The sequence below is a fragment of the Micropterus salmoides genome, unplaced genomic scaffold, assembly GCF_014851395.1.
Source record: "Micropterus salmoides isolate LMB-PRFRI ecotype aquatic unplaced genomic scaffold, ASM1485139v1 Ms_hic_scaffold_8, whole genome shotgun sequence".
Lineage (NCBI taxonomy): Eukaryota > Metazoa > Chordata > Actinopteri > Centrarchiformes > Centrarchidae > Micropterus > Micropterus salmoides.
Window position 1 is genome coordinate 9,430,736 of NW_024044570.1, and position 14,890 is coordinate 9,445,625.

General features: G+C 40.1%; 1 protein-coding gene across 11 annotated transcripts in view; it reads right to left on the reverse strand.

Moving 5' to 3' along the window:
• The window catches only part of LOC119893251 (unconventional myosin-IXAa-like), a 152,296-nt gene that overhangs the window by 23,824 nt on the left and 113,582 nt on the right, over positions 1-14,890 (reverse strand). For all 11 annotated transcript variants that reach the window (XM_038705262.1, XM_038705269.1, XM_038705260.1 and 8 more), the window contains exons 12-23: positions 14,722-14,843; positions 11,995-12,136; positions 8,414-8,609; positions 7,311-7,430; positions 4,095-4,170; positions 3,517-3,660; positions 2,448-2,487; positions 2,203-2,325; positions 1,795-1,875; positions 1,590-1,700; positions 883-1,005; positions 641-790 (exon numbers count right to left, since the gene is read on the reverse strand). In XM_038705262.1, coding sequence (XP_038561190.1) covers positions 641-790; positions 883-1,005; positions 1,590-1,700; positions 1,795-1,875; positions 2,203-2,325; positions 2,448-2,487; positions 3,517-3,660; positions 4,095-4,170; positions 7,311-7,430; positions 8,414-8,609; positions 11,995-12,136; positions 14,722-14,843 — 1,428 coding nt within the window. The remainder of the gene's footprint in view (positions 1-640; positions 791-882; positions 1,006-1,589; positions 1,701-1,794; positions 1,876-2,202; positions 2,326-2,447; positions 2,488-3,516; positions 3,661-4,094; positions 4,171-7,310; positions 7,431-8,413; positions 8,610-11,994; positions 12,137-14,721; positions 14,844-14,890) is intronic.

Consider the following 14,890-nt stretch of genomic DNA (forward strand, 5'->3'; position numbering starts at 1 on the left):
TTTACCACTTGAAGCATCAATGTATGTCAATGATGGTTGAGTGTGTTCAGAAGTGTGCACCTGTAACCACACCCAAAATTGATGTCACAGTGGTGAGCAGTTAGACCACTGCAGGTCAGCAGGGTGTTAACTTACTCTTTGTTTAGTAAGTGTCTAATGTTATGTTGTTCTGACATGTTTCAAATGGTAAAAATCTAATTTTGGAATGAAAGCCAATCCCTCAAGAAGACACATATATACCTAATGTTACAAAGTGAGAGCAATAATAGCTGGAGTAAGTGGAGACTGTTGTATGGGCATGAATGCGTATCATCTCTAATCGAAAGACTGTATTTAGAGAACGCTGTTCTCTGTATATCAGGAGTAAATGCAGGACTATTAATCACCTAACGCTAAAACAGTCTCAGGCTAAGTAGCCTTAATGGACAACAGAAACTCCTCCTGAAATGTTGAGAGGAAGAAACTCTGCCGTGCAAGATTGTTATACTGATTCATGATGTACTTACAGCAGTCATTTTATAACTAATCAGAATATGAAATATTGTTTCAACTGCATGGATGAGACCACAGGAACAGGGATGTAGAATTGCTGAACCACTTTTTTAGGCTGAAACCTTTTCTTTCCGCCACAACATCTCACCTGGATGACACAGGTGGCTTGCCTCATGCTAACAAAGTGCTTCCTCTCCAGGACGGCCCTGAAGCGACGCTGCAGTGTGATGATGCGCCGCAGCACTTCCTGGTGAAGGAGGGTCTGAAGCCGCTGACGCTCCGCCTCCCGCAGGAACACCTTCACGACACAGGAACATTTAAATAAGCATAGTCCTCACTCAAACAGATAAGATGGTACACCAAAGCAAACACATGAACTGGTTTCCTCACCATCGTGTTGCCCACTTGATACCCAGCAGGTGGCAGGTGGATCCGTCTGAAAAACTCCCTGATGCCTGACTTGGTTGGGCTCGTGCCTCGAGGCAGCAGCACATGAAAGTGGCGCACAAAGTCCTGTTTTATGTGTGGTCAATAAAGCAGTTTAAGATACAGTGAGGCGTCATGATATTTGGCAATTAGTGTTAAATTAAAGTCCCCTCGAAAATGCCTGAATTTCCCCACTGGGGATCGATAAAGGCCTGTCTTGTCATAAATTACTAAACATCTCATTATAATAAGAATGTCTGCTCACGGTCAGCTCCAGATTCAACATGAAAAAATTACAACAACTGTATTCCTAGTAGGCTAATAATGTGATTCAACATCTAGCCATATTTGTGCAACAAGGAGCAGTAAGAATCAGAATCAGCTGTACTGGCAAAATATGTTCAGGCGTACAAAGAATTTGTTTCACAGAGTACTTATAAACAGTGCCAAGAACAACTAAACAAAAAGGACATAAAAGGCAAGAATAAAATTACCATCAAAATGACCATTAAAACATGTAAATAAAAACAGATTAAATAAAAAACTATCGTTAAGCAAACTACTGTGTTATTTTTATTAGCCAACTTTATTTTTTTGCTATCCTCCTTTTTTGGAACATGGCATCGACTATAAATCTGCTGTTAGACGGTACTGTAGTAGGAGAGGATTACCTGGAAGGTGTACTTGATGCTGTATCCTGATTGTCGGATCCGGACGGTTTCCAGCATACCTGTGTATCTGAGCTGTCTGAGCACCAAGCTGTCATTGAAACGCAACGGCAGCTGAGGGACACAGAGAGAGAGAGAAACAGAAATCAGCAGTTAGTCATGAAGATAAGCTGTATTTAAACAATGACTCTTCTGTAGCGGAAATTACCTTCTCAGCGTTGGAGCGAATACACTTGACAAAGTACGGCTCTGATTGATCGAGAGTCTCCATCAGTTTATTGAGGGACGCCTACACACACAAACACAAACCAATTACATCACATGCTCATCCAATGAAAATGAAAAATGCCAGTATAGCTCTTGTCCTGCAAAAAAGGTGGTATCCTAATTTATGTCTTTATTCAAGTATAAGTAGTGTAGTAGATTGTTTTTATTATTATTGTTGTTAAATCTGCATCTTTAAGTCTGAAATCTGCATGTTTAACTTTGTGCTCTGATTTAACTTCTTGAGTGAGATGTCCATAAATTCTAGTCATGATCTTTATAGGCTGCTGCTGAGTCACTAATGTTGTTGTAATTCACTGATTTTCCAGCAGAGGGCGACGGCAGCACTGACCTGGAACTGCGCGCTGATGCTGGGGGGTTTCTTCTTCTTGTGCAGGTGAAGCAGAGACTTTGTGATGCGGTCGTGGAGTGTCACGCTGCTCAGGTAGCGCAGAGACTTCACGTCCAACAAGTGCTGCAACCAGAGAACATATGAACCTGTATCTGTAATGCTGATAAAGTTTTTGTACTGTTGTAAAACCTCTTTGATCACTGAAGATGAAAATGTTGCCTTGTTGTGTCATGTTTGTGTCTTACCTTGGGAAGGGTTGGCTTGCTTTTGCAGTTTTTGTTCCTCCTACAGGTGAGAAATATGATCTTTTTGTATTATATTAATAGACATTAAAATAAGAAAAGAGTATGCACATTTATTAAGTTATGTGACCCAGATTCCCTCCCTTTTAGTCTGTGTATACTTCTTCCTACGCTACACTACCCATAATGCAAATGCATTGCATTTTGTCCTTCTGCCCTCCTGGATCGCCTACAAAAACTGATGCTCATGTTCATTTCCCTTTCTAGAGTAAGCTGAAAGTTATAGCTAAGGCAATAATCTATATATCTTAATTGAAACTCCTAAAAAAGAGAAATAATTGGCACATATTTAGTATATCAATACTAATATTAGGAGTGTGTCCACATTTTCATATTATGATTTTATTTCCATATAAAAAAAATAGGGCTATTAATTGGCTAAAATGTAAATGCAGTACTTGAGTTGGAATCAATACTGGCAGTTAGTGTTACAGTACTCGAGACCAGTCTTGGTCTTGAGGCTGGTCTTAAGACCACTTTTTGATGGTGTTGATCTCGTCTCGGACTCAACCGCATTTGTACTTGGACATTGAGGATTTTATTTCAAGACCAGTCAAGACCATATCTTTGGGAATATCAATAAATTGTTTTTGCATTGTATGATTTATTTGTTAACATCCTAACTTTGATTGGATGTAAAACATTAACCCCAATTAAAAATTCCAGTTAACGACTGCAATGGCGATGCTTACTTTGATTTCAGCTCTAAGTGTTTGTATGTGGGTGTTTTATTGGGAATGTGGATTATTCAGATCAATTCGAGAAGTACCTATGATCTTGTTCCACATTTTATTAATGTGGGGAACTGGTCTTGACTCTGTCTCACCCTCCCTCTGTCTTGGTCTCGACTTGGTCTCAGCCCCTAAAAGTCTTGGTCTTGTCTTGGTCTCGATAAACTCTGGTCTTGGTCTCGGTTTGGTCTCGGTTTGGGCGGTCTTGACTACTACTACACTACTGGCAGCAAAATACTGGTGTGAGTTTCTATGTGTGTGTGTGTGTGTGTGTGACTCACAGTAGGATGCCCTGAGCTCTCTCTAGGAGCTTGCTGCTGGTCGTGTTGAGGAAGATCCCGTCTTCTTCCAGGGCCGGACCCCCCGTCGAGGACAACCGACCAGACCTGGTACTGCGGCCGTTACAGCCAACACCATAGCCATCCCTACAGAGGCGGGGATGGAGGGAGGAAAAGAAAAAAAGAGAGGTACGTTATAATAAGTAGGTTTTGCGGTACTTGCAAAAGTTTCTCATTACAATGTTTATATCAGAAATACTCTGTTTATGCAGTTTTACATTACGGTCTTTCTTTGAATAAAGATTCAAGGACTATATCACACACCAAAATTAAGATAATAATTTTGGATAGATTGAGAAACTAAAATCTAAAATCTCAGACTGAGGTTTCTTATATTTTTTCTTCATAAAAATGTTTTGTTTTTTTGGAGAGGGCCGGTTTCCATGTCCGAATTGATGGTCTAACGATAGAGGGTGTCGTATGCTGTGCAACTGTAAAGCCCCTTGAGGCAAATTTGTGATTTGTGATGTTGGGTTTTATAAATAAAACTGACTTGACTCAGACACGTGCGCTGTACTCACCAGCTGGCCTTCTCATTGAGGGCGTTGGTCCCTTGAAGATCTGACAGAGGTGTCCGGGGATTCTTTCTGGTGATACCTGGATGGAAGGAGGACAGGAAGGGAGGGGGAGAGACACATTAGAGTCAAAGCTCACTGGATTTATCTACATCTGCATCTCAGACCACAGATATGAATATCCACCTCCCCCATTACTTCTCCTTTACCAAGTACAACACCAACCTCATTACTTTTAGGACCTACTGTATTTTGTACAGAGCTTTCACCCATATTTCCCGTTTATATCACATCTCTCTCTAATCTGCTTTCTCTCCTGCTACTCCACTACTACAGTTTCATCTTGCTCTTTGTCTGGCATTACGTTTCCCCAGTCAGCCCCATGGGTTTTGTGTGTGTGGTTTTGGCAGTGGTCCATTAATGCCTATGGAGATATTGGCAGCTAATAAGCTGGGTGTTTCCAGTTTACATTTGTGGCTTTCTCTTGTAAAAGTTTAAACTCACTGCTTTTACTATGCAATTACTTATTTCACAGAATTGGGCTTCACTCCGTATTCTGTTGTCTTCAACAGGAAACACACACACACACACACACACACACACACACACACACACACACACTTCAGTATAGGCGAATCCTGAAACGGATACTGGGTGGGATTAAAGTTTAGTTAAACACTTTGGGAAATCGATTTATTTGCTTTCTTGGGGAGAGTTAGATGACAATACTGATATCACTCTCATGTCCATATGGTAAATATGAAGCTACAGCCAGCAGCTTATTGGCTTACATTAAAGACTGGAAACACAGGGAAAGAGCTAGCCCAGCTCCAAAGATGACAAAATCAGCCAACCAGTGCCTCTGAAGCTCACTAATAAACATACTATATCTTGTTTTATTAATGGTACATTTTAATCAAACAAGATACAGCATGTTAATTAGTGAACTTTAGATGTTTGATTAATATGTACCCAAATCAAAACGTATAAACAACAATTAGCTGTTTTACAGGGGACTATGTGCCAGACTATATCTAGACCGGGAGCAGTAACTTCCTAGAGTTTCTGCTTGTTGTCTGGTAATTGGGTGGTGGTATTAATCCAATCAAACTTTTAGATCAAGGTCAAATAAGCATATTTTCCAAAATGTCAAACTATTCAACACTTTAAACAAAGCAAACGTTTGAGTTAACTGTGAGGTTTTTGGGACACTTCAACAATATGTTAGGGATGCAACAAAATGAAGCCAAAACAGAATATGATGAAAAAATTTGGCGAATACCAAATACCGAACAAGTACATTCACATAAATAGTCATAATGTGCTTTTTACTCGTGTTTCTCACAGGATTTGGAGAGACTATGGGAGGTGGGTCCGATGCCCAAGAGGGCCCGATAAAGTAAATTGCATGTGTCCATTTACTTTTAATGGCCACGTGTAATATGTTTTATACTTTCTGAGAATATTATCCAATTAATCTTATTTCCATACCGTACAGACACCTTATTTTGAAAACCGGACGTTGTCACATGTCCGACTTCATCATCAAGTCCGACCCAATTTGATAAATAATGTAAACTAGGACTCTCATACTGTAACACTTGTCTTTGTAAAGAGAGACAAAGACAGGATAAAGACGCTAACCTGCCTGTCAGCTCGCTCTGGGCCGTTTCAGTTACCATAAAGGCTTGAATACGTGTGCACTCCAAATTTAGGTGCGGCTAGCTTGATCGCCTTCTGAGAAACGAGTGACGGAAACACTCAAAGCGGGTCAGACCATTTGTTGCCTTTTCTAAGAAGTCAGCCGAAGATGGAGTGGATGTGCTAGGAGACAATTCAGTAGAACAGTGTCTGCAAACTGTGACTTTTGCGTCTTTCTCAGACAGTTTAAGATGCTTCCACACTGCCGATATGTCAAAGAAATTGGTAAGATTTATTCGGTCTTTTGACTTATTAGGCCGAACACCGAAAGTGCTTATTTTTGATATTTTCTGCCGATTAATTAATTCGGTGCATCCCTAGCTCCAATTTCTGTGTAATGTTAGTAGAGTCCTCCAGAAATTTAGTATTGCATTTCTATAAAGAAAATGTCAAATTTGATGCGGCAGAGGTTGAAATATCCCCATTATGCAATTGACAATGTCTTTTTTATTAGAAACTACAAGCCTGGTAAATGTCAACATCTTTCAAACCCCACACCATCAGTTTGTAACAAAGGATTTTATCCAAATAGAAGTCCTCCAGAGCCACAGAACATCATGCAACTGTTTTTACAAGCTGAGTATACTGACTGACTGGTAGCCTATACTGATGCCGATGTGTCAAATCAGTGGAGTTTCCCTGTAATTGAGGAAAGTCTTTGGGAAATTTACTTGGAAATTATTTCAGTGCCCTGTTAAATCCCACTGGATTTGGACACAATGTTGCACATATACAGACTAGTATTTTCACCTTAGAAGCCAAATAAAGGATGACCAGAAAATCATTAAACCCTGCCAGTTCCCATGGGGCTGATTCATTTGTCTGATCACTCATGTGTGGGAATATGTCTGATTATGAGCTCTGCTTCTAGGTGAGTCAATCTGACCAGAGCTCAGAATGACCCAGATGTCTGATCTCCGATGGCTTATTAACAACTAATAATAAAACCTGCTTACTGAAGCTGAAAATCATACACTTCCATTATTCTCAACGTGACCACCTAGGACTTTTCAACACAGCCTGGAATGAATTTCTTTAACTGGGTTAGGCTTAGTGAAGGGCTTCTGATTGGTACCTTTCCCATTTAACAGACCTTAATTGACAGGAATCCATGCCATTATAATCCCTATTAACAGGGAGAACCTTTCAAATGCTGCTAAAATGAGTTGAGGGTTGAGTGTCAAAAAATAATTACAAAATAAAGAAATACTGCAAAATCTGTGGACATCAGTTTGCAGCACAACAATTCTTCATTTCCACTATTTGTTTTTTAATTACTTTGAATATTCGCAGAAATATATCACGAGGTGCCTTGTCCTCAGGAGTACCATGTTTAGTGTTAGAAAAAGAACTTCATGATACATGAGAATATAAATATCGTAATGAAAGGCAGTTTAAACCCCCTTTTTTAAAAATAATTTGGATATTTATTTTTGTTGAAAATTAGTAAAAAACAAACAAAAAAAAAACGATTATCTTTACTGATATGGCGAAGGGTCTTTGATATTTGGAGTTACTTACTGTATTTCTCATCTTTGCATCTTTGAAGGATCTCGAGGCTCCTCTGGTGAACCGGGTGGTGAAGGAAACTGAAGCTGTCGACAGTTTTGACAACAGCACAGGGAACTGCAGCATCATTCCCTTAAACACAGAGAAAAACAGACTTAATATGTTAAACAAAAAAAATAATAATAGAGAAGATTAAAAGGAAAGTAGGGTGAGATGGTGAAACAGGAGACAGACAGACAGACAGACAAACAGGAGAAGAAAACTAAAGGATGACGAGGCAGATGAGCATTAGAGGGAAAAGAACAAAGACACAAACTCCTCTGAGATAAGTCGCGGTTGACAAGTATAAACTCCTCACCTCCCCAAACATACCCTGTTGTTCTCGTTCCAAGCTTTCTTTACGGTAATGAATGACAGTTAAATATAAATGTGTTTGTGAGTCTTGAAAAGTTAAGATCATTATGCAGAAACATTATCTGAAGCAAACAATTATTGTTGCCTGTTGCAGCTTTTGGAGGTAAAAATCTAATTTGGATTTTTTCCTGTTTATGCAAAGCAGGAGGAAAAATTAGATGTGTGTAGTTCTTGTGTAATTTTTATCATGTAACATATTATAATTAAGGCTGCAACTGATGTACTGATGTATACTTTCATTATGGAATATTCCTTTGGATAATATTTTTGATCAACTGACTGTTTCGTCTGTAAAATGTCAAAAACTAGTGACCATTGCAAATGCCTCAAATTGCTTGTTTTGTGTGATTAGCAGTCAAAACCCCAATGATATTACACGTAAAATTATATAAAACTGAGAAAATAATCTGATCCTCACATTTGAGAAGGCACAGAGAACACATGTTGGGCTTTTTTGCTTTGTAAATTACATTTAAAAACGTACTGATGACCAAAATTGTGTCATTGACCCACTTACAACATCTTTACATATAATTTATTAGAAGTTTATTGAAGCTTAGCTGCTTCATCAAGACTGGGTGGTGTATTTTAAATGGATCTGACTGACAGTAACTAAGCAAGCAACCAACTGTCATCAGATCGCATTTCTGATGTTGCTAAATCCTGTATGGTGCACAGAGGTGTTCACGTAGGACCCTCACCAGTTTTTTTGTGGGTGTGTCTGCGTCCGGCCTCCCTGAAAGCCACCAGGGCTCTGAAGTAGGCTCGCAGCACGGCCCAGCGGAAGGTCGCCACGGGGTCGATTCCCATCAGGCTGCAAATGAAGCCGTTCTTGCTGCTCTTGAGCAAGGCCACAATGTCGGGACGCATGTGGTCAGTGTTCTTCTCCCTGAAGTCCTGAATGAAGGAAAGACACGTGTGCATCCAGTTACTGGGACTGAGTTTGTATCATTATACAATACATACAGACAATTTTAAACTCAGGCGGTCAGTTTCTTTATCCTCTCATAGATATTTTCTCATCAAAAGTAGCTTTTGTGTGTCATCACGATCAAGATGAAGAAAAGTCACAAACACAAGCAGAAAATGAATTGAGAAAAACATGTACTGGACAGGGTTTTTTCTTGTCTGTTAAACAGTGGAGAGCCAGTTGGCAGCATTTTGGACTAACTGCAGGCGCTGAATAGATGACTTGTCTAAGCCCACATATAAAGAGTTGCAATAGTCAAGGCGGGAAATTATGAAGGCATTTATCACCCTCTCCAAATCTTTAGGAGGGAGATAGGTCTTTACCTTGGCTATAGTTCTCAACTGGAAAAAGCAGGATCTAACAGTGGCGGATATCTGGTTATCAAATTTAAATGCACTATCCAATACAACACCAAGACTCCTCACAGTTGAGCGGCTGTTTGAAGTTAAAGGGCCGAGAGAATCTACATCAAGCAGTTCAGGATGTCCAAACACTATGATCTCTGTCTTGTCTCCGTTTAGGTTGAGGAAATTTAGGTTCATCCACGTTTTGATGTCCTTCCTACAGTCAAGCAGGGGCTGCAGTGAGCCCTTTGCTTTTACATTCAGGGGCAAATAAATTAGAATATCGTCTGCAAAACAGTAGAAAGAGACCTCATACATCTCAAAAATGGAGGCCAAGAAAATAAGATGGGGCCTAAGACAGAACCTTGAGGGACACCGCAGGTAAATGGGGCTGTCTCAGAGGAATAATCACCGAGGTGGACAGAGAAGTCTGTCACCTAAGTGCAGTACCTTTGATTCCCACACAATTTTCCAACCGTGACAAGAGGATTGAGTGGACAACAGTGTCAAAGGCAGCAGTGAAATCTAAGAGCACTAGGACGGCAGAGACTCCTGAGTCAACAGTTAAAATCAAGTCATTAAAAACTCTTAAAAGTGCCGTTTCACTGCTGTGACGGGGTTTGAAGCCAGACTGGAACTTTTCATTAACATTATTATTAATTAAAAATGTTTGCAGCTGGGTAAAAACTACTTTCTCTAGGACTTTAGACAAGAAAGACAGTTTAGAGATGGGCCTGAAGTTAGAGAGAACAGAGGGGTCGAGATTTTCCTTTTTTAGCATGGGCTGTACAACAGCGTGTTTAAAGGCTGACGGAACATAACCAGAGACAAGACAGGTATTTATCAATGACAAAATACATGGTCCAACAGTATCAAAGACTTCTCTAATCAAACGAGAGGGAATGCTGTCTGAGGGACAATTTGTGTGCCGCAGATGATGGACCACCTCAGATAGGGAGGAGATTGATATGGGCTCAAACTGATCTAGGACCGCAATCCACATAGAGGGAGCAGAGGGATCATGGTCACAGGATGTGGTTACAGAAGATCGAAGAGCAAAAATCTTCTCCAAAAAGAATTTTAGGAAAGATGTAAATGCTCCGTACTTGTATAGCGCCTTTCTAGTCTTTTCGACCACTCAAAGCGCTTTTACACTACATCTGCATTCACCAGTCACACACATTCATACACTGAGCCTAAGTGCTCAAACGGAAACTAACATTCACACTCACTCATACACTGGCGGAATAGCCACTTCGACACGCAACCAGGGGGAAGCCAGGGATTGAACCGCCGACCTTCAGATTAACGGCCAACCCGCTCTACCTCCTGAGCCACAGCCGCCCCATGAAAGAGTCACAGAGATCCAATGTAGGTGTAATAGGAGCAGAGTTGCGGGATTTGTAATGGTGTTACACATGTTAAAAAGAACCTGTGGCCTGTGACAGATGTTGGCGACCAGCTTAGAAATAAAATCAGATTTTGCAGATTTTACATCTCTCTGACAGTCAGATAGATATTGCTGTAGGATTTTTGTAGGACTTTTGAAGTGAATGCAAAAAAGATATGCAGATCCTTTTCTGTACACCTTTCACTTCTTTACATTAAATATGAGGTGGAGAAACACTTGCTAAAGCAAGTTAACTAACATCTTCTTCTGCCTCATCTGTCTGCAAGCAATTAAATATTTTCGACTGAAGCTGTGCTTCCACAATAACAGAGCCATGAACTATAAACCCCAACATATGATGCGAGTCAGCTGTGTGTTTGCTACCGAGCCAACGTCAGACACATTTCACAACTGTGGTTCTCGCTGCACAGTTCACACCAAACAACTCTTTGGCTCTCAGTGGATATGGGATACCTTTCCACGTCTACAATAACCAACTGTTGCAGATTTTACTGTCTAACAACAAAACGCTCGCTCCATTCCAGACCATGTGCTTCTTATTGAAACACAGCTGGGAAGCTAACAGAGAATTTGATTTACCTAAAAAAAAATAGGTCGAAGGAAGAACAAGTAGGTCTGCTGCAGATTTGCAGAGTTTCATAAAGGTTTAAGTGAAGCGAGAAGAAGCTTCTTTCATCTGTTCAGAGATTCAATTTTAGACTTTAAACACACAGACACAAGAGTTCTGTTAAATTTACATTTTAGGAATATAGCTCACACTTTAAATCCAGATCTAATCCTGATTTACAAGACACACCACAGCAGCTTCACTTATGTTAAAAGGGGCCATATTATATTGTATTTTCCCTCATTGTTAGACAATTAAATACTTGTTGTGACTAGCCATTGACTTTGCTGTTAGCAAAGTCCTAATTAATTAATTGGTAGGTTAGACAATGTTATTGATGAAGTGCTAGACTATGTTTTAGTCTTTCTTCACAAAATTGCAGATGCTAGTTAGCCGCGGAGGAAGTTGTTCTTTATTCAGTCACCCAAAGAAAGATAAAATCAATGGATACAGCTTGGACATTTGCCCACTTGACTGCTCCATCAGAACACCCCCACCCCCCAATCAAGTGACTTGTAGTTGTAGTTTTGGCCTTCTTAGTCTTAGTGTAAGAACAAAAAAACCCATCTGAATGAGCATTAATCCAGATTGTTTGTTTGTAGTATGAGCGACTGCTGGTCACTCGTACACATACGTCCCTGATAGATCCCAGATTTCTTTTAAAATTATTGGTTCAGATTTAATCTTCAGTCATAACAAATTTTAAAAACTGCAACCTGGTGTTCTTAAAAAAAACAGACAAATTTTTAGGTGCTTTGATTTGGTTGTTTAAATGTAATAGCATTGTTCTTGTATCAAAAAAAAGACTAACGCCTCAAAACCTGTTTGGTGTAAACGGACCACTAACCACCTTACTGCTGATAGCACAATTAGTTGATTTGTAAGTTAACTTATGTACATTCTCACACATACAAAGCCTATATATTGACACACCAGAACATGCGTCTCACCTTGACTCCATACTTGACTTTACCAGCGTAGTGTCTGATGATGAATGCGGGCTCCATGACAGCAGGGAACTCGATGTAGCTGTTTGCTTCATGCTGACGTTTGAACTTGTCCAGCAAGGTCTGATTGGAAGCCTGGGGAAAACTGGAGGAAACAGTGATTTTATCAGGCGCAGGTTCAAAACACAAATCATGTGGACACTAAAAATTTAAATCTAAGACTCTGACTTAAGTCTGTTAAAAAAAAGCATATACTAATAGAAAACCTTTTCTCTGGGAACCTCTCCAAAACGGCATTTCATCAATTTGCAGTAAAAAGTGGAAGCTAAATGCAGTAGCACACACAACCAACTATTCCAGCTAATGATTAATTACTTTTATTTTTATCTACTTTTGACTTCAAAGCAGTGCCACTGAAGCAGCTGATGACTATGCCATGCATTTCTCAAAACTTAAGCAAAGTGTACAGCATCTCTAATTCCCTTCCCTTAGCCCTCAGGGATTAAAGCTCTGTCACAAACCTAAAGTTATCTCTCATATTTAACCAAAGTTAAAGCACCTCTACTTGCACATTGTTCTTTGTTGTTTTCACCTTTGTTTCATTGACATTTTACCCATTTACTACTAATCTCAGGTGGCTGGATCAACATACCTAAAGGGATATTTCATGTCATTCTAAACCTCTCCTCCCTACGCCTCTGAAACACACTCGCTGAAGTAATTCTGCAGGGGTCCTAAAGCTTGCCATTACTGTAGAAGTGAACCCCCACACTCGCCCCCGATCCTGCAGTAACCTAATCCACTTCACCAGAGGCCCTGAAGCCCCGCAAGCTCCACTAACTGTGAATGATGAGCTCTGTAAGCGTCTTTCTTTCTTTTTGTGTAATCATTTAGCATGAAGCCCCTTCCTGGCAGCTTAAAACACCCTGGCCCCCAAATCTTTTTCTTTGGGGATCCCCCCTTTGACCCTAATTCTCTAAAAGTGGTCCCACATCTTCTCTCACACACATGCACGCACGCACCCACGCACACACACGTAATGCATAAAAACATCTCCACACAATTTGGTCCACTCCATGTGTTATTAGATCCAGATGAACCAGTTACAACAGTTACAGTGGCAAGTAAGATGACAACTAACATACATAAATATGGCTGTGTGTACCGCCTGATCTGTTTTTATGCGAGGGGGGAGGGAGACTGCTGGACTTTTATTTATGGCGGAGGAAGATGCAGAGGCAGAGTGCTGACCTGCAGGAGGAGAGCATTTCACAACAGAGAAGGGAGTGAAAACCTCAGACATGATCCAGAGATGCTGGTGCAGGAATTAGCACGTCGTGATGCTTTAGTAAGTCCCACTGTTGGTATCAATCAAGCTAATGAGCAAAAGGCCTGCTTTGTCTCTTCGATTCACCAGTCACATGAAAGATGAGCTGATGCAGGATGATCAGAAGGTGATTTCAACTAAACATGCTACAATGAGAAATGTTTTGCGTTCCACAACATTCAGACAAGCTAGGGATGTAAACTATAAATATGTCAACTAAGGCGTTGGAACCCTTTCACAGGGAAACAGGCAAAGCCGAGCTGTATAAATAAACATCCTAACTACAGGATGTGTATTTTAAGATATTCTTTTTAATCCTCTTCGACATCACAATTAAACCTTCATAAACAATATCCTGCTCTCCAATTGGTACCCACCAATACTCACGTACAAATCAGATTTTTGTAAAAAATGACCTTTTCCTCGTGTTTGGTGTTACTTGTGTATATATCATTTCAAATAGTAGAAATTTTGTCCTGAAGCAAAGATCAGGGGGGTCATAAAAACACTGGAGTGCACTGTCTAGGAAGAATGAAGATCGACAGCAAATTCCATAGAAACCCAGCCATTAGTTAAGATTTCCAATAAAGCAAATTTGTTCCCATAATAGGCCAAACAACCACCAATAATCTGATATATTTTTAGAGTTCTCAGGGTTTCTAGCAGTGTTTTATAGTAGAGGTTCCCCATCATGACTGAAATACCTAAAGCTAAAGAAATTATAAAATGTTCGGCTTATTAAGCTTCAGGAAAACATGCAGTGGCTCTAAAACCCATTGCAAATGCCACATATTTAATGAGTGAGATGACTGTTTTAAATGTGATCTTTACTAACAAGGTGAGATGCATCAGGATCTGTCTGATTCAGCACAGCTGGTGATGGACTGATCAATCAGATCGTACCTTCGCTTTGCAGTTTTTTACAAGCTGGAGAAAAGCCCAAATCAGTCACAATCAGGTGCTGATGTGAAAACAAACTCATAGCTGCACTTCAGGTCATTTAGTTTGATAATCACCAGTTGGACATCCATTTTACCCTAAAGGAGTCTGCATCGCGTTGAAATTTGTAATTTTTGTATCATCAATGGCCGTGATCAGACTCTGACATTGACACTGTTTCTTCTTTCCAAATGAGTCCCCCTCCTCATGATTGACATTATGATTAAATTGGATCTCTAAATCAATTTTGTAAATGTTTGCCTGTAGTGTAATTAAAGTAACCAGGTTATTAAATTGCCTCTAGGTGGTTTTATGCTCTACTACACCCCTGAATTTAACTGTACGCCACATTATCAAAAGTTAGTCAATTCAGCGTTTACAAAAAGGGATATGCATCAACAACAAAAACATTTGGCTGACTGCCACTTCTTAGAGCATCAGCTATCTTTGTGCAGGTGACGTACTTGCACTCCTCATCCAGCAGGTGGAACAGTGCCGTGGGTTTCTTGCTAATGAGGTTGATGCAGCCGCTGTTGTCGATGTAGTCAATGTTGTGCCAGGTGATGCCCTCTGCCCTGTACTCCTCCTGTAGGGGAGCAGATACTAAATTAGTAAGAAGTTCTGTCAAAGCTA